Consider the following 18,431-nt stretch of genomic DNA (forward strand, 5'->3'; position numbering starts at 1 on the left):
AATATCTCTTTGCACTGGTACAAAGCTCACTCCTTCCTGCCCTTTGTGGCCCAGCAATGTGCCAGGGACAGTAGGGCATGTTTCAGTTCTGGGAAATTTGTGTGCCAAAGTATGAAAGATGCAGCTGGGGAGATGAGTTCGATGTATTTTGAGGCCACGGAGGAACTGGCTGAGTTCAGATTCCAAGGAAGTGATTTGCTTTTGGACTGAAGCATTCACATCTGGATTGTGGTCTTTGTAGCCAGAGCAAAAGTATTTCCATGTTTGCATATTGTTCTTTGGAATATGTACCGATTCTGCATGTCCCTGTCTCCCTCTGTTGTTCAATTTCCTACTCTTTTTTGTGTGCTTTCTCATGGATGTTTTCAGTCTTCCTGAATCGCTAATGGGGCAAACAAATTTTAATAAGGTTTTCTTTGATTATAACTTAATTTAAAGTGTTCAGCTCAGACTCATGTAAAAGGTGTTTTTTGTTTTTTCATTCAGCAGCGGTGCAGCTAAAAATTCACTGGAATGTCGTGTTTAAAATTGTTAATCTAAAGTGAAAACTATAGTCCTTAATTGTTCACATTACTAGCAGCCATCAGCTGTGCTCATTTTGGGTTTTATGCATGAGCTAAGCCCCTAGTTTATACCTGGGTCTCTGAGAAAATAAAAGATCTGTTTCTCCAGGCACCTACGGCATCAGCCTTGTCATGCTGATGACTGGCGAGACAGACTTGCCATTAGTGTTGGCCCTTTGGCATCTCTTTTTGATCGGCGAGCCCAGCCGGGCTGCTCAGGTATTCACTGCACATCACAACTGCTATCCGAAGGATCTCTGCTCTGCCCTGGCTGGAGCTGTGGCTGTGCTCAGCCGCTGTCACTTCTGCTTTGTGTCACATCCCGCTCCTCTCTCCTCTGACCTTCCCCGCTCAGGGCCGCCCGGTGCTGCCCGCGGCTCCCCGGGACCGGGGCTGCCCTGGGTGCCCTGCCGTGCCACTGCCCCTGCCCAGGATGGGCATCTCTGCTTCCCTGGCCCTTCCCCCCGTGCAGGCACCGTCCCGAGCGCCCCTGGTGCGCTTCGTCCGTGCGGGGGCAGCGCCCGCTCATCCCCGTCCTGTGCACCCCAGTCCTGTGCATCCCCGTCCTGTGCACCCCAGTCCTGTGCACCCCAGTCCTGTGCACCCCAGTCCTGTGCATCCCCGTCCTGTGCACCCCAGTCCTGTGCATCCCCGTCCTGTGCACCCCAGTCCTGTGCATCCCCGTCCTGTGCACCCCAGTCCTGTGCACCCCAGTCCTGTGCATCCCCGTCCTGTGCACCCCAGTCCTGTGCATCCCCGTCCTGTGCATCCCCGTCCTGTGCACCCCAGTCCTGTGCATCCCCGTCCTGTGCACCCCAGTCCTGTGCATCCCCGTCCTGTGCATCCCCGTCCTGTGCACCCCAGTCCTGTGCATCCCCGTCCTGTGCATCCCCGTCCTGTGCACCCCAGTCCTGTGCACCCCAGTCCTGTGCATCCCCGTCCTGTGCATCCCCGTCCTGTGCACCCCAGTCCTGTGCACCCCAGTCCTGTGCATCCCCGTCCTGTGCATCCCCGTCCTGTGCATCCCCGTCCTGTGCATCTCCCATTCCGCGCATCTCCACCCCCTCATCGCCCATTCCGCGCATCCCCCGTCCCTCCCATCCCGCTCTCCCATCCCGTCCCTCCCATCCCGCTCTCCCATCCCGCTCTCCCATCCCTCTCTCCCATCCCTCTCTCCCATCCCGCTCTCCCATCCCGCTCTCCCATCCCTCTCTCCCATCCCGTCTGTCCCATCCCTCTCTCCCATCCCGCTCTCCCATCCCGCTCTCCCATCCCTCTCTCCCATCCCTCTCTCCCATCCCGCTCTCCCATCCCGCTCTCCCATCCCTCTCTCCCATCCCTCTCTCCCATCCCGCTCTCCCATCCCGCTCTCCCATCCCTCTCTCCCATCCCTCTCTCCCATCCCTCTCTCCCATCCCTCTCTCCCATCCCGCTGTCCCATCCCGGTCCGGCTCAGCGCGGTGTGTCCCGGCCGGTCCGCAGCCCCGTGGCGGGGCCATCCCCCGCTCCCCCAGGGCCATCTCCCGGCCGGGCTGTGCCGGGACCCGCGGGCTCTGCCCGGTGCCGGGAGGAGATGGGGCATGGCCTCGGGAACCGGGCTGCTCGGGCAAGCTCCAGGGGAAAAGCAAATACAGCAACGACGCTCCTTCCCTTTCCCAAAAAAACATCAAGCCAAAACAACCGACAGAAAACCTCCTCATCTGGGAGGTGTGCGCCTGCCCACAGGAGGGGGATTGAAACCGGATGATCTTTAAGGTCCCCTCCGACCCAGACAATTCTGTAATTATATGAAAAAACCCACAGCCAGAGCAAAACTCGGAATTTCTGTCTTCTCCTCGCTTTTCTCCCCAGCAGCCGGCTGCAGCTGGGCCGGGCAGCAGGAGAGGGAGCACTGGGTTCTGTGTCCCGCACACCTTTGTGTGGAGAGAGGTTCGGGCTGCAAAGAGCCCCAGCAAGTGCTGCATTAGAGAGGAACGTGTCCGGAGTGAGAGCCCCAGCTCCCACCCCTCGGTGTGGGTGCCACCTGTCCAGCTGAGTGCTGAGCTCAGTTTCATGGCTTTGGGGGCAGTGCACTGTGTTGGGAGCTCAGCAGCTCCAGCAGTGGCATCCTCCTTACTTGCTGTTCAGTAAGTACCTGATGTCGTTCATAACAAACCTTGTAGCTGTGTTACAGGGTCAGTGAGTGGCACAGCTCTGGTTTGGCAGGCTCAGCCTCCCTGCTGACCCTTCTGGCAGAGGTGGGTCACTGGGGTACCTCTGAGCAGCCATCTCGGTAAGAAGAGGTTTCTCAGAGCATGAGAAAGAAGAGCACGTGGGTGTTTGGCTCTTCCATGAGCTGCTTTGAGACCTTCAGACGAGGTGAAGCCCTGCAAGTGGTACTGCAGGTACCTGCCCTACAGGTACCATGGCTGTGTGGCTGGGCAAGGTCTGAGGGGAGCAGGGGCTGCCTGCAGCCTCCTGATGGACGTGCTTGGGCAGTGGGGAAGGGCTGTGACTTCCCTGCCCAGGTGTCCCTGCAGTGGAGAGCAGTGGTTGTGTTCACTGTGTCAGCTGAGGTGGGGAACAGGCACTGTCACTTTCCAGCTCTCCACCCCTGGAACCTGGGCCTCCCCAGAGCTGGTCTGTGCAGCCCAAACACACCTGGGTCACCACCACAGCCAGAGTTACACGAGGGTGGTGTGAGGCTCCAGAAATGCTTTCTGCTGTTCTTCCATGGATGTCATTTCAAAACTGTAAGAAAAATGCTTGTGTCTTTTGGCTTATCCAGGACTAAAACTTTCTTCCTGCTATCTTTATAGTAAACATTTGTTTTATCTTGTGGTCTTTAAGCATCAGCAGGTGTTGAAAGTATTTAAATAACATCCTTTCATTGTTTTTAAAAGACCTCTTGATAAACATAAAGAAATATTTCCATTCTGATGAATAGCAGAAGATGTGTTGGAACTACTTAGGTGTTGGGTCAGACATTACTTATGATGTTCCGATGGGTTTTGCTAATTCTTAACACACTGAGAATCATTTTGAAAATGAAATTCACAGTACTATGTGCTTCTTCACACATTTTGTTTCTTTGTCATGAGCATGTATTGGTTGATGACAATTAATAGTCTGTGAATTTGGCTGACAACAAACCTGTTAGTTGAAACATAAACTAGGTGCTACAGTAGAGATAAGGGCAACAGAATGCTGATATTATGCTTTATGATTTATGCTTTGTCTGGCTTCACTCATTTCCTTTATGCTAAAAACCCCCAAAACAGCAGCAGCATGGTATTGCTTTATATTATTATAGTTACTTTGAAACCTTAATCAGCAGAAAAATCTATAATGAATGAGGTTATATAAAATTTCATCAGGGATCCAAGTGTTTCTCCATTGAGTCCAACAGGCACACTTTAAATGGAGAAAAATGGAGAGGAAAAAAACAAACAGGAGGCTCAGGGAAAGAGGAAATTAAGGTTATTAGACAATTTGAGCACTATAAGGTTGTCTGTCTGCTTTGTTGTTTGGGTTTGTTGTTGTTGTGTGTTTGGGGTTGTTGTTGTGTTTTTATTGTTTTGGTTTGTTGGGTTTTTTTACAAAATTGTTGCCCTTAATGGTTGTGCTTTTGGTGTGCATTAAGATGAGAACTTTCTGGGAAGTGTATGTGGTGACTCTGTTACGTTGTATAGCGTAGTTAATATCTATTCCTGGCAGCTTCCAGAGGTTTTATTTTAGGTATTCAGTACCTGAAATTGTACCATTTTATCCCAGATTTCATAAGTAAGTATGAGGTAATTGTAAAAGAGCGTTGGCTGATAAGTAAAGTTTTGAATTGCGTTCGTGTTTGTCACAGGAGAGAGCACGTCAAAAATGACAATGCCTGTATTAAACTGGCTGGGTGAAAAATAGTAAAAGTAAAAATAGTTCTCTCTTCTTTTTGTGTTAATTACTTTTTCACTTTGTCGGAATCTGTTTGTGGGAAGGCTTTTGCTTTAATGAGTCTGTCTTCATAAAGTTGAAGAACATTTCAAGTAACAGCCAGATAGTTCACTCATGCTCTTAGTCAGCTGTATGAAAGATGTGGCACAGTCTCAATTGAGTTTCCATGGAATCAAAGTCTGTATATTCTAAAGAAAAAAAAATCTAGGGGAAAAAAAGAAGAATGTTATTATTAAATTCGGATCATTCTTAAATGCAGAATATTACTTATTATCGATAATTTTAAGAGACTGAATATATCTAAAAAGCCGTATCTTGCTATTTATATCTGGTCTGGTTGCATTTCAGAACTGTGAAACAGTTATCATAAAACCAGACCTAAAATGTGCATTTAATTTTTTTTTTTTTACATTTTAATCATCTGTAATGTAATGTCATACTCACTTTTTATAGCATTTTTAATATGCATATGCTTTTTTTAAATTTCTGTCACTTTTTAACAGTTTACTTAAAATACTATAAGTTAAAGTTCTTAAGAGTCAATCATGTCAAGCTCTTGCTGTTCTCAACATTCTAATCAGCACTTCACATTTACCAATTTTATCTTTTTTTTCTTTTGCTTCAGTGTGCACTTTCTTAGTGGTATGACAAGGATAAAGGCAGGAGCAGCTGTTGTGGTTCTTACCACAGGTTCACCAAAACCAGTATCCTCTGTCTGATGAGAGCTGAGGAAATGCCAAATTAAGGGTGCTTTTTGTGCCACATCAACCCTTTTGGTGGAATTTTCCTCCATGTGCTGTACCAAAACAGATTGGGAGTAAACCAAACTTTCCTGAACCTTTTTCTTATCAACTCATTGGCTTGAGTCATAGTCTAGAGGCAGCAAGAAAGTGTTTAATAAAAGAAGCTCTTGACTCATGTGGTGAGTAGGACTGCTGTGGGTACCCTGTTGTTATGGCATTGCTGCTTTAGCAGTACCTGCAGTGTTCCTGCTCATCACAGCTCTGGGATACCTGGGAAGGAGTGAAGTCTTCCAAGTTCTCAAGAGGTCTTTGAGCTGTAAACTCAGAGGGCTTGAAAATCAAGGTTTATACGTGGAATTTTAGGGGTCCTGTTATGGTATACAAGTCCTCTTGAGCATTACATGAAACAGCTCGAAGCAGTTAATGAATTGTCAGGTGTTATTAGTAAGGTATAGACCTAATCCTGTAACACCTCTGTGCTAAATATAGTGGAAAAATGGGGTTCTGGTACAAAAATTGTGTATCAGAACACAAGTAAACAGGAGCAAGTTTTAAAAAAGTAACACCTTTGTTGCTGTTTTTCACTTCCTCTGTGGTGTTATTAGAGAGACAATTTTCTGTTTTTATCATGTAACTTTACTCTGAAAATAGAAAGTTAATAATTTCCCTGCCTCCATGTTTTGGTCATCTCTTGCAGATTTTTGGCATCCTTGGCTCATGGCACAGATAAAACTTGGCTCCAGCAGGGCAGCAGGTCTTCGGATCCTGACACAGAAGCAAATAATTTTAAAAGGTTTATAGATTTGGTTCTCTGCTTCCACATTATCAAGGAAATGTGCTTGTGTCAAGATCAGCTCACAAAAAAAGACGAGTTTTTTGATTACCCTGGTTATTAGGCAATGACAGCAGTGGCCATTTAATTTGTTGACATCCTTCTTCTTTTTGCCATCTATATCATAGGTGTAGCAAAGCAGTGTCTATAGAGGCTGGAACTGAATTCACAGCAGAAATAATCTCAGAATAGAAGTCAGCCTGAATATAGGTCAAGTTAGTGCATAGGAAACCAACACATCTTCAAAGCTGTGGCTCAGAGAATGCCTAAGGGTATACTTAAGGCATGAATGTTGCATATTAATTCAGGGGACTGGGCAGTAAAACTAGGCTTTGTTCAGTTTCTAAGTGTGTTGCCCTGTACTCTGACATAAATTGTGCACAGTGAAGCTGTGAGCTCTGTTGTCTCAGCATAGATTTGTATTTCATGTAGAGAACCTAAATTACCTAGTTGTGAAGAAAATGCTTTAGGAGCCTGGCAGTGCTCTCCTGGAAGCCAGCCTTTGTCTTTGCAAGCAGAACGTGCCTGCAGAGCGTGGAGGAGCTCTCAGCCCGTGGCAGAAAGAAATCAGGCACATCTGAACCTTGTAGGTAAATTATTCTTTCCATCCCTAATGTTAATTGAGGCACAGGAGGTTCACGTGAACCGGCTGCCGTTTAGGCGCAGATGAAAGTAATCGGTTTACTGCTGGTTTAAAAAATGTAAATCTTCTGTGGGAGATACTTCAGGAATTGTTTGAGGTACTGAGGAGACTTGAAAGGCCTTAGCATGTGACTGTAATTGGAGAAAAGATTCTAAATGGAAATGTATGAAGCAGACAACAAGTTGGTGCCACGGAAGTCTGACTCTTGAAATGTTGTTTTAATGCGTATTCCTCTATGGTTTTACAAATAAATATGAGGGTGGGGTGGATTTACATGTTCTTTAAAAATTTTGTACCCAAATAGTCAACAACATACTGATTATCTCCTATTATAGTACTTTAGCAGAATTTATAGAAGTACTGATTTCCATTCATTCATTAAATGATTGGTTTCAAAACATATTAACACTTATTTTCATGGAATAGAGAAAAGTAGAAATTAACTATGTAAATAAAATAATAACTTAGGTATTAGTTATTATCACTTACTGAGTTGACAATGATAGGAATCAAAGATTATTTTCAGTAGCCATTAAGAAATCTGCATGAGTCATTATAAGCTGCTTTCGCTGGGGTTTTCTTTTTGTTTCCTTTTCAGAACACTTGGCTATCCCTTCCATCGTGTAACACGGGCAGTTGTAGATCAATTTGTTCAACCATGCATATAGTGAGTAAGGTTGTACTGTTTGGACCAAATGGAGGTCATAAACAGTTTTAATTTATAATGATGCTATCACATGTATTCAGTTATGCTCAAAAAGCAGTGTTTAAGTGGTTTTATTATTCATACCAGCAATAGCATCACAGTTTTTCTTCACCCTGCCAGGATGTTGTAGCTTAGGCTTGTGTAAGGTCTTTATTTTGTGCCTCTCTTGTACCATTAAAATTATGTCTGATCCTGATGCTTCTTTTACCACACCAATTTCATTTCTCATTGTAAATTGGGTGCTGGGAAGTTAAGAATAGGCAATATAAGACAAAAGGGATTTTCATGTATGCTCTGCCTTTCTTCTAGCCCTTGTGCTCCTCCTGTATTCCCTCTGAGCAGGGAACAGATCCATTCTAGGGAATGGAGGCTGGGAAGAGATGAAGGGCCACACTGTGCCCTTATAATTTTATAGTGCTTGTGGTGTTAGATATCCAAAGGTATTATTGAAACAGGGTTTTGGGAGAAGAAGGTGGTATGTTTTATTAAACCCACAGATGTAACTGGAAAAAAAAAATAATAGATGCTCTCAGAGACAGTCTGTCTTCAGGTCTGAAACAGAAGAAACAAAACCAAAAGGCTGGGAAAATTAATTTTGTGTTTGTGTCACCCAACTAGATAATTGACGAAGGAAGTCTTTGCTAGATGTAAAATTCAGAAGGATATTGCTGAGAGAAAGTGGTCATTGGCCCTTCTGCATAACCAGAGCTTTTCCTTCAGCTCCAAAGTCAATGAGTGTTTCTGGCCAGTAACCACCTGTGATAGGTGTGAGTGTTTCATTGTCATTTGCCACTTTACCTCTTGTCATGTGCTGTGCGATGCTCCATGTCCTGGAAGACCCTGTGTTTTCCTGAGGCTTGTAGGGGATGGGGCTGGATTCAGCATCATTGAAACAACACAGGGTGGTGAATGTTCTAAAATTGTTCTGTTGCTCCAGAAGTCTGAGGTCACTGAGGATGTGTTTGCATGTGGATTAAAACCCACAGGAGAACAATCTGGATTTCTAGCAGAGTAGACAAGTATGGTACCAAGAGGTTTTTTGTTATTAAACTTCAACTTGGCTTCTTCATGTAAGATTGAGGAGAAAGCTGTGGTTTAGTTATTTTCTCTGTAATGGTGAGAGTGCAAGAAAAGGGCTGGAAATCAGCTATTTCTATCTCTGCATAAAATGGCATTGCTAGTAGGTTTCTGTGTGTGGTTATTTTGTAATGTTTGCTGGTGTGGTGCTGGTGTGCTCCTGGAGTACTGCTTGAGAAAGCTTAAGTGGAAGCACATTTAACAGCAGTAAAATACAGTTTTCTCATTCATGTTCATCAAAGCCTCGCCTGTCTTATGGAAGTGTGGCTGATTGTAGAGTGACTTCCATAGGAGAATGACTTGCCTTGCTCTCTGGAGCTGTAAGGAGTCAAGCAGTTCAGTGTCCAAACACTTTAGTTCAAACACAAGGTCAGTTCTTGCAGAAAACAATTTATTTTCTTCAATGTATAAGCTCATGTTTGGTTTTAGCCACACAGTCCTATGCCTTTCGTGAAAACAAACAAGATGCATGCATGTTTTCAAGTGTTTTGTTGACCTTGGATGCAAATGCTGGCATTTGATTCCATTGTGAATTTGAAGATAGGCCTGTGAGAATGAATAAATACTTCTAGAAGTATGTATGTGTTTGCATTTCCTGAGAGTTGTCATGAATACAATCTAGTACATTGTAAGAGACGTGGAAACTTCTTATCAAGACTTGCATGAGAAAAGCAATTTACCAGTAAGGGTGAGAAAGATGAATGGGAAACAGGAAAGATCTCTCCCCTAATTGTTCCTGTTGCTCATTTTAAGTGTACACAGGCCTGTGCACTCACTGCATTGGCAGAGGAGCTTCTAACAGCACTTGGCACTTACTTTTGCTTGTTTTCTTTTCAAAAGGTAGTGAGGCAGTTCCTTTACAGTATTTACTGATAACACTCTGGGAAAAAAAATGCCATAACTAAACTCATGGATGTCTATTTCTCATCTCTGTTTTCTCTAATTCTCTATTTCTCATCTTTCTGTCCCCCTGAAATTTCAGGTGGTGTTAATTTCCAAAACAGGAGGCTTAAAACTGTATAAGGAATCCATTGGGCTCCTTACAGCAGCAGAACATGAAGGAAGGAATTCTTGATCCCTCACACAAACTGTTCCTGTGCTGGGTCAGCTAGTGGTGCATTGATACACATAGAGATATAATAGCCCATTGCTCTCTTTAATATTTTTGTCCTTATGGTAACTTCAAATTCACATGATGAAGGCTGCTTAAGAAGGTTAGTGAGAATCTGATTGTAGTGGATCTGTATTTCAGAGTGGATTCCCAGTCCCCAGGAGACAAAAAATAAGAGGTGAAATGCTGAAGCAATCACAAATTTATCAATAGATTGGGGTTTGCAAGTTTAAAGGGTTGTTTTGCAAGTGTTGCTATACAGATATGAAAACTGGATTCCACCTGTCCAGAGCTTACTGTGATGGTTTTTTGTGAGATTCTGGAGGCAAACATTCACAGAAAAATATCATTTCTTACAAGTCTTATGGTATAGAAATGATATAGAATTACCTGGAGTTGAAGCTGACCAGTTTCCAGCTGGCAAAAAGCCCATTTGCCTTGACCATGTAAAAGCAGAAGGTATGAACAAAGAAAATCATGTTACCTGTTGTAGTTAGGAAAAAAAACCTCCAACCAACCATAGACCCAAAGAATCCATACACATCCCATCCCCATCTTACACAAAAATGAGCCCTACTTCCATGAGGACTTCTTTTCTAGATGGGTAGGAATTCAAAACTAGATTTGAAATTTTAAATTTGGGTTTTAGCTTGTAATTGCTTTTTAAAAACATTGGAAGTACGAACGTATTTCTGATGCATTCCTTTAAAAATGTTAGTTCTGGGTCAAGTTTCTGCTTCTCCTACCACTTAGAGCAACTTCATCTAGAAATTCCAGGCTAAATAAAATAAAGTGTCTGTAATACCCTTTCTTAAAAACAGATTTATCAATGCTAATATGTTTTGTTGCTATGATAACTCAGTTATCAACATTAAACATTTGTTCAGTCATTTGTTTACCAATGGCAGTTTGTTAGTAGTTATAAGTAGAATTCCATCTGCCAGTTAAACTGTATTGTAAATTAATGCAGAAATCAGCAGCTCCTGTTTGTTGGGAGTGGGGGGAGGTGTCTCTTCTAATGAATATATGAACTTAATTGCACATAAATGCATCTGCAGAAGATGGTTGGGGGGCATCTCAGGTATAGTGCACGCAAGTGTGCCAGTCAGGCGCAAACAGGCACACACTGTGATTATCTCAGTTTTCAAACCTGGAAGAGACAAGAGTGTGTTGCTAAATGAGAGAGGCAGTATGTCATGCTCACTGAGATAAAAACAGAAGCTGCCAGACACTTTGGCTTTATTCTGCGAATTCTTTGCTTCAAAACTCTCCTCTTTTCCTCCGGCTTATTCTGCCTCCCATTCTCATTCTTCCTCCTTCCTTCGCTGCTGTCGCGATCTCTCTCTCATTGTTCTCTCCCTTTTCCCCGTCTTTGATGCACATACGTTGTCACATTTCATTGACTCTCCCCTCTTCTCTGTTCTTACACTCACGCCTAGTGGTGCTTCAGCCAGAGCTCGCAGCCTCTCTGCCGAGTTTTAGTCATGTGTGAAGCTCAGTTTGATCGAGCGCTCCTTTTCTGCCTTTTCACTCTCGCAAAAGATTAAAAGGTGGCGTCACATCGCTCCCCGGCTTTTTCCCGCAGGACGGACTTAAAAGGGACAACAAAAACTAATCACTTTCAATAAGCGTTTTCTTGCGAAAAAGGGACTTGGCTGTGCAATTCGAGGCCGGTGCTAAGGATTGGGAAGGCTGGAGGATGCTTCATACTGCTAACAAGGGAAGGAAGCCTTCAGCTGAGGCAGGTAAGAAGTGTCTGCATCCCAATGTTTGATGGAGTGCTTGGTCGGAGCGGTGGATTTTCAGCCTTCTCTAACTGAGGCAGGCAACTGCAGCAAGAGGCAGCAGTGGGGTTGTATCAAATTCCTTTTGTTTAAGATGTAAAGTCTGTGCTATAAATCGAATTAGAGATGGGGTTCTGAGGATGCTGGATTCACAATGAGTGCTTGTTTTTTTCCTCCGTTTTCTCTGTGTATCAAAATAAATCAGAGAGCCAGCTTTTGTGAAAGCTGGACTTTGCTTAAGGTTAAATTCAGTGCTGAAATCTCAGTGTAAGGAAAGCTTTAGAGTCTTACAACCCTCAGGGAGCTTGCATTCTGCAATTTGATTGCAACAGCTCAATTAAAAAAAAAATATTTATTTATTATTTATTGTGTAAGTTAAAATTTAGCATTGAATTTAGGTCTAGGTGAATATGGCATGTTTGCCTGGCATTTTATCAGATGAATAGCTGTACCATTTTAGACATACTGTAAAACCTATTTCATGTTTATGTTTTGTAAATTGAGATTAAGTAGCATCCTGAATGAAATACGTGACTAAAACTCATAAAATGCATCTGTGTTTAGTAAAGCAATCACCAAATTAGAATAATGGATTTATGTCAGTTGTCAAATGGAGTTAACTCTGAAAGTGCTGTCCACAAGTGCACTTGGATTACAATAAAGGGCTTTCTGTTTAACAGTTATTGAGAGGAGCTAATTTATCAGGCAAAGCCTATGAACTTAAAGTCTTGTGATAATATAAAATTCTATAGCCTAGAGGGTTTTTGGTTTTGGGAAACATGCCCTTTTATTCTCTGTAAAAATACATTAAGATTTTATAGGGATTCCAAAGGCAAAAAAATTTTAGTGAGTCCTTTTTATTCACAACTGGAATATTTAACTATTGGGACTCCTGTTTCTGGTTGTCACTGGCTTTGGTGCTTTTTTTTCTCTCCCTGCATTTTACAGTTGCTCTCTGTATCAGCAAACTGACTCAAAATAGGAGGAAGGGATTCTGAGCATCCGTGATGCTCTGAATTTTATTGTCACACTGAAGAGTGAACAAGCAGGCAAGGGTAGTTAGACCATTATTAGGGTTTTGGAAGAAAGCAAATAGTGTTGTAGTGATCAGAGTTATTTGTAAAGTGGAGCACTTGCTGGCTGGCTCTGAGCAGAGCTGGGAAAAGCTAACTTGGTAAGCTGCAAACACCGTCTGATAGGCAGCATTTCGTGGTGCAGACCTACAGATGAGCTCCCTGCAGGGTGAAATGAATCTGTTTCCTTGAGGACTTTGGTCTCAATGTGAGTTCCCCCAAAGGCTGGGTCCTGCTGCAGCCCCCCGAAGCTCTGGCGTTCCAGGCAGCGCCGTGTGCGCAGGGGATGCTCGGACAAGAAGGGCAGGGACCAGGCGCCCCAGCTGAGAGGGACCGAGCCCCAGGGAGGCAGAGTCTCCCCCGCTGAAGGGGCACTTCCAGCCCTTCCTGCAGTGCTAGTTAACTGTACACTTTCATCCTCATACAAAAGGACAGATTTTTAATCTTTTTTATTTTTTATTTTTTAATTTATTTTTTTTTCCTGAAGATTATAAGTCAGAACTTGTAAATGTTTCACTGTTTTGCTGTGGATATTTTTACTTTCTAACTATGGTTTTGCTGAACTTGTTTATTTTTTTGGCATTGGAATTGCCACTCCAGCTCTGTTTCACCTTTCAAAACCTTTCTATATGTTCTTCCAAGTTGTTTTTATGCTTCAGCTCATGTTGGATCAAACTGAAATTAGGAGTAACTTCTCTGACAAAAATGGAAGTCCTGGATGTAATGTGGTACTTTAAATGATATTTTGTGATTAAAATGAAACATATCTGAGTATAAATGGTAGATGAATTCTGGTAGGAATTAGTCATGAAGACTTTAGTCCTTATGAAATGGCAGAAAAGTGGAAGGTTGAAGCTGAGCCACCTTGATGTGCTTAAGCCCAGAATGCAGGATCTGAATTGCAGAGCATTTATCTCTGCTTTTGGCATTGCCTAACTCTGCCCTACTAGATGTTAAATGGGTGATTAATAGAAATAGCAGCATTTTACTGATGTTCCAGTAGATGATGCTGGAGAGCAAAGTTAAGATTACTTCATCTAGAGAAAGAAATGCAGTGAGATTACAGAAACCAAAGAAAAACTTCAAGGCTGTTGGTAGTTCCATATTATGAGATTAATAATTTTTACATCATTATTGTAGGTGCTATTCCATCTGAAAACCTGAAGAGCCACATGTGCTGGAATGAGGCACATGTAGATACAACCATGTATTTTTTTAAGGTTTTTACTTACCTCCTCAAATTTTATCACTATTACTGACATTGTTTGAGCTGTGTTTACTTAGAGGAAGGGCTGAATGAATATCCCTAAAAGTTAGGGGTTTGGTTTTTTGTTTTTTAAATAGAGACACAAAATACAGATTTTTAATTATAAATTAAGAAAATAAATGCATGGCACCTCAAAATTAGAGTTCTAGTACAGTGAAGTTGCTTTCCCTTGAGAACAGCAAGAGCTTACCAGATCAACACATAAAAGACAAAAAAATCTTCTTAATTTGTATGTTATTTTATGTGTACTTTTTTATCTATTAACAATTGTGAGTTACCATCTTCTTATGTGATTCAATTCTGAGAGAAGCCCTATGATGAGTCTCAGATCAATAAATTGTAAGCACCTAATGGCAAATGTGTGAATAGAAAACTGTGATGTTCTATGCTAAAACTACTGTTTTAATTAATCTGATAAAATGATAAAGCAGTCCCAAAGGAGAGGAGGATTTTAGTATACAGGCACTAACTGATGCAATTTCAGGCAACCACTGACCTCTATCTGTGGGAATATTTATTTTTGGAGATGATCACCAACCGTAACAGATTTCAAATTCAAAACCCTAATGTGTGTTGTGTTTCTTTAATCCTAGCTTTTCACGTAAAGCAGGATAATAAACATGCAAAACTTAGGCTAGTCATGCTAAAAATGTGCTCTCCCTGTGTGCAGCTGGTTTGTACCTTAAATATAAAAAGACAAACAAGAATTATTTGAAGACCTTTGAAAGAATTCAGTTTTTAGAATTAAAATTACTATGTTTGGCTGAATTTTATAATATATAGGAGGTTGCCTTTATTTTGTTTGCTACTTAATGTGTAAGAAAAATTCAACTTCTGCTTATAATTGGGAAAAAAATGCAGATAGAAAAATGTGTGCCAGATCTCTACAGTCATCTCTCATGTAATTAGCATTGTAGGCTATTGATGTATTGTGGCTCAGATTTAGTATTTTTATGGGTTTTTGCATGTGCCAAAATGTCTTTAATCTGACAAGGTTTCGGTTGGTTGAGGTTTTTTTGTTGTTTTTGTTTATTTGGTTTGGGTTTTTTTTCCCCCATATAGGTTTACTACTGCTAGTAGGGATTTCCTTAATTAATCCTTCTTTAATTTATTTGTGCATGCACACAACTGTGTACATGCTAAGGTAATTCCTTAACCTCCAGAAAGCTGTCCATGTACTTGATATGCAGAGGAAGTGAAATCTGCATTTCCTAAGCATATTTTAGGAAATGTAACTCTATATGTATTTATTGAATGGGCATGTAGATTTTGTTTTCAAACTTAGTAGTTCCTACTCTTTTAGAGGCCATTAGCCATGGCCACTGAATGTTGTGTCTCAGTTGGCCATGGCCAAAAGTTCATGAGCACTTTCACATTTTTAAAATTCCGTGTCATTCAGAAAAATAGGCTTTGCTGTTTCCAGTGAGAACATCACCAGAATTATGTTCTCATACCTTCCTCACTCTCAGACTTGTCAATTCAATGAAATGGTACATAATTTAGTTTAAAAGATTGTAATATGTCACCAGTTTCTAAAGAGAATTCCCTGTTGAAAACATTGGCAAATTCACTTTAAAGGCTTATGACACAATATAGCCCTGAGGAATAAACTTTTATCTTTGTATTTCTCAGTTCTCAAAGTCATGAAGAGAAAAGCAAGCATACTTGTATACTGGAATTTTATTTAGGAGAACAGTCCTGAAGGCTCAGAATAGCTGCACAGGGTCAATAATTCTGGCCACAATTGAGTTCAGTGCCATATTTCTCAGTAGCAGCAATAGTGTATTTCTAGGTTTGTCTCTGGATGCTTATTTATGTAGAAAGAATGACAAAATTCTGAATCTGTGTATTTTAATTGAAGCCCATTAGAAATTTAAAAATACTTAGTCTCACATTTTTGGAACTGAGGAGGAATCTAGGGGTCTGCAGTAAGTTATTGAAATATAAAGCTGGGATGTGTACATAGGAAAATGTACTGCAGATAATACTAATTTAATGATTTATTTGGGAGGCTTCCATCTATATCAGAGACTGTGATAGTACTGTTAAAATAGGTAAATAAAAATGTGAAAAAAGTAATTTTAAAAACAAAAATAGGATTTGGCAGTGAAGTTATCTTAAAAATCTTCTAAAGGAGGACATGGTTGTATATATTTTCCTCATTAATGATGCAGTAACTCAAAGCATGGGATGTAAGTTCTTTTAGCTGTATTGTATAGAATATATTTAGCTAGCACAGTTCTTACTCTATGCATGCAATTTTTGAAGATACGGAGCTCAGTTGCTATCTATAGCTTATATTGACTTAATAAAATTCAACCTGTAGTTCATAGCTGATTCCAAATCAAATAAAATTTATATTCTGTTATGAAATATGATTATAGCATGGTAAAACACTGCATTAGAGGGCCCCTGCCCTCAAAAATAAATTACTTTTAAAAAGTGAAAAAGCTTTTTAGAGAAATCTTTTTTGAAGCAGGATGTTGTTTTCAGATCTTCTCCTAAACTTACCATTTTCTGTGAAATTTCAGGAGTAAAATAATTTGAAAGTTTCTCATATGTGAACCTTCTCTGTAAAACATTGGAAGTGTTAGAAAACCCAATATATGTTTTCCAGGAATTTTTTTATGGAACTGAATACTGAGTATTTTCAGTTGGAGAATGTGCCTTTGAAATGTCACCTGTTAATTTTGTATATATTTTGTTGTACTTGTCCACACAGTCCCACCAAGTAATGGCTCTTAAGGATGCCAATTATTCTAACATTGTTAGGGAAGAACATAGTCTCTTCTGTGCTCCTCATTTCTCTTTGTTAATGGATTAATGTCTATTTTGAATAGATTTTAGTTGACAAATTCAGCTCCTTCAATCCTTTCTGTTTGGTCTAAATGTCAACCCAACACAAGCTTTTGTGGAGGTTTTTTTTTCTCCTGGCAGCAGAATGGAGACAAGGAATCTGCTGCAAGAACAAGGGCTGTACTGAACTGCGAGAGACTGGTCTCCTCTCCCCACATACAATAATCTCTACTTTTCAGTAACTCAGTCTGGCTGACCTGTAGCACTCCCTCCCCAGCAGATATTAATGCTAGATGAAACCTGGTTTATCTCAGTATTTGTATTGATGTTCATAGTTGTAGCCTAATTCTGTACGTAAGGGGATAAGGCGTGGTGTGTTTGTGTTGGAAGGACACAAAGAGAAGAGGGGGAAAAAATAGCAAGGGATTTCTGCAGGAAAGAAAATGTTTCTGAGAACAGTGTGGGCTTAAAGCCAAAACTGTAACATCAGATACTGAATGCAGATTCCTCTTAAAGTCAACCTATTGTAGTATTGCTGTGGTGTGTGTGGATGGACATAAATAATGTATATGTGCTATACATATATACATGCAGTCTCTAGAGGTCAGTAGAATGTAAGGAATGGACAGATGTTCAGTTTTCTAATATGAGACTTTGAGATGCAGCATATCATTTGTTGCAACCTAGAAAAGATGAATATGTTTCTAATGAAATTTGGAACTGAAGTAATTAATCAGAGTTAACAAAGAGCTGAATGGAGGAGAATTGTGTCTGTCATGTTGCGGAAATGAGTGTAAATTATTTGTTTTGGGCAAATTCCTGATAAATGCTCATTTGCGTTCTGAGAAACTTGACAGAGATCCAAACCATGATTATTGTATCATAGCTCATTATATTGCATCTCCTTTTCTACCTTTTCTGAGAGGATCTTGTAGAATGACTGAAATAAAATTTAAAATGCTGTTTTGAGATAGCACGTGTCAAATGCAAAGCAAATCAGGGCTTCAGTGTGGGCAGTGTATTTTCTCTTCATGTTTACCCTGTTAGCCATGGCCAGCCTTAAGGAAATTAATTGTTTCATCCTCATTCACCACCTTCTAAAATGAAATCTTCTGAATTAACTGATCACTTGTGGTTGAAGGTTGTGTTTTCTTTTTAAAAGCTGTTTTCACACAATCACATAATCATTTCGGCTGCAAGGGACCTCTAAGATTATTCAGTTCCACCCATGACTGATCCCCACGCTGTCAAGCAGCCCAGAGCACTGAGTGCCACACCCGGTTGTTTCCTGAACACCTCCAGGGATGAGGACTGCAGCACCTCCCTGGGCAGCCCCTTCCAAAGCCTGACCACTCTTTTTGTGAAGAAATTCTTCTTGATGTCCAACCTAAACCTCCCCTGTTGCAGCTTGAGACCATTTCTCCTTGTCTCCTTGTCCAGGGAATGATGCCTGACTGCCACCTGGCTGTCCCCTCCTATCAGGGAGTTGTGCAGAGCCAGAAGGTTCCCCTGAGCCTCCTTTTCTCCAGGATAAACACCCCCAGCTCCTTCACATGACTGACTTACCAGAACCTTCTGCAACTCTGTTTCCTTCTCTGGACATGCTCCAGCACTGCCTTATGTAGGCTTGAAGGAAATCCTGACTCCAGAGTCAGGCTGAGTCACAATGACACACATGTATTGTTGTATTGTAAACAATGTGGTTAGATTTAAGTGGAGTTAGACGTTAAATTTATATATGTGTATATATATATAAGTATGTGTGTGTGAAGATCCTTAGAAATTAATGGTTCATATGCTCTCCATTTCTGTCCCTAAAGCGGCTTTTTGGGTGGTATTTGACATCTTCTGCTCATGTTGTAGTTCTGCTTTGCATTATAAAATATTGATAGGACAATTCCTGTCATGGAATTAG

At 41.3% G+C, this 18,431-nt stretch overlaps 1 protein-coding gene across 5 annotated transcripts in view; it reads left to right on the forward strand.

Moving 5' to 3' along the window:
• Positions 1-18,431, forward strand: part of TENM2 (teneurin transmembrane protein 2) — a 619,855-nt gene that overhangs the window by 268,168 nt on the left and 333,256 nt on the right. Inside the window, exon 1 of one of the 5 annotated variants that reach the window (XM_088063467.1) lies at positions 11,156-11,341. The exons of 3 other annotated variants lie outside the window; for them this stretch is intronic. In XM_088063467.1, the coding sequence (XP_087919593.1) occupies positions 11,296-11,341 (46 nt within the window). In that variant the 5' untranslated portion in view covers positions 11,156-11,295. Of the gene's footprint in view, positions 1-11,155; positions 11,342-18,431 lie in introns of those variants that run through there. One more of the 5 variants, XM_088063466.1, reaches the window with a different exon arrangement.

This window comes from Pseudopodoces humilis, chromosome 17 (genome assembly GCF_049639895.1).
Source record: "Pseudopodoces humilis isolate 2021_Gansu_Grassland_sample_001 chromosome 17, ASM4963989v1, whole genome shotgun sequence".
NCBI lineage: Eukaryota > Metazoa > Chordata > Aves > Passeriformes > Paridae > Pseudopodoces > Pseudopodoces humilis.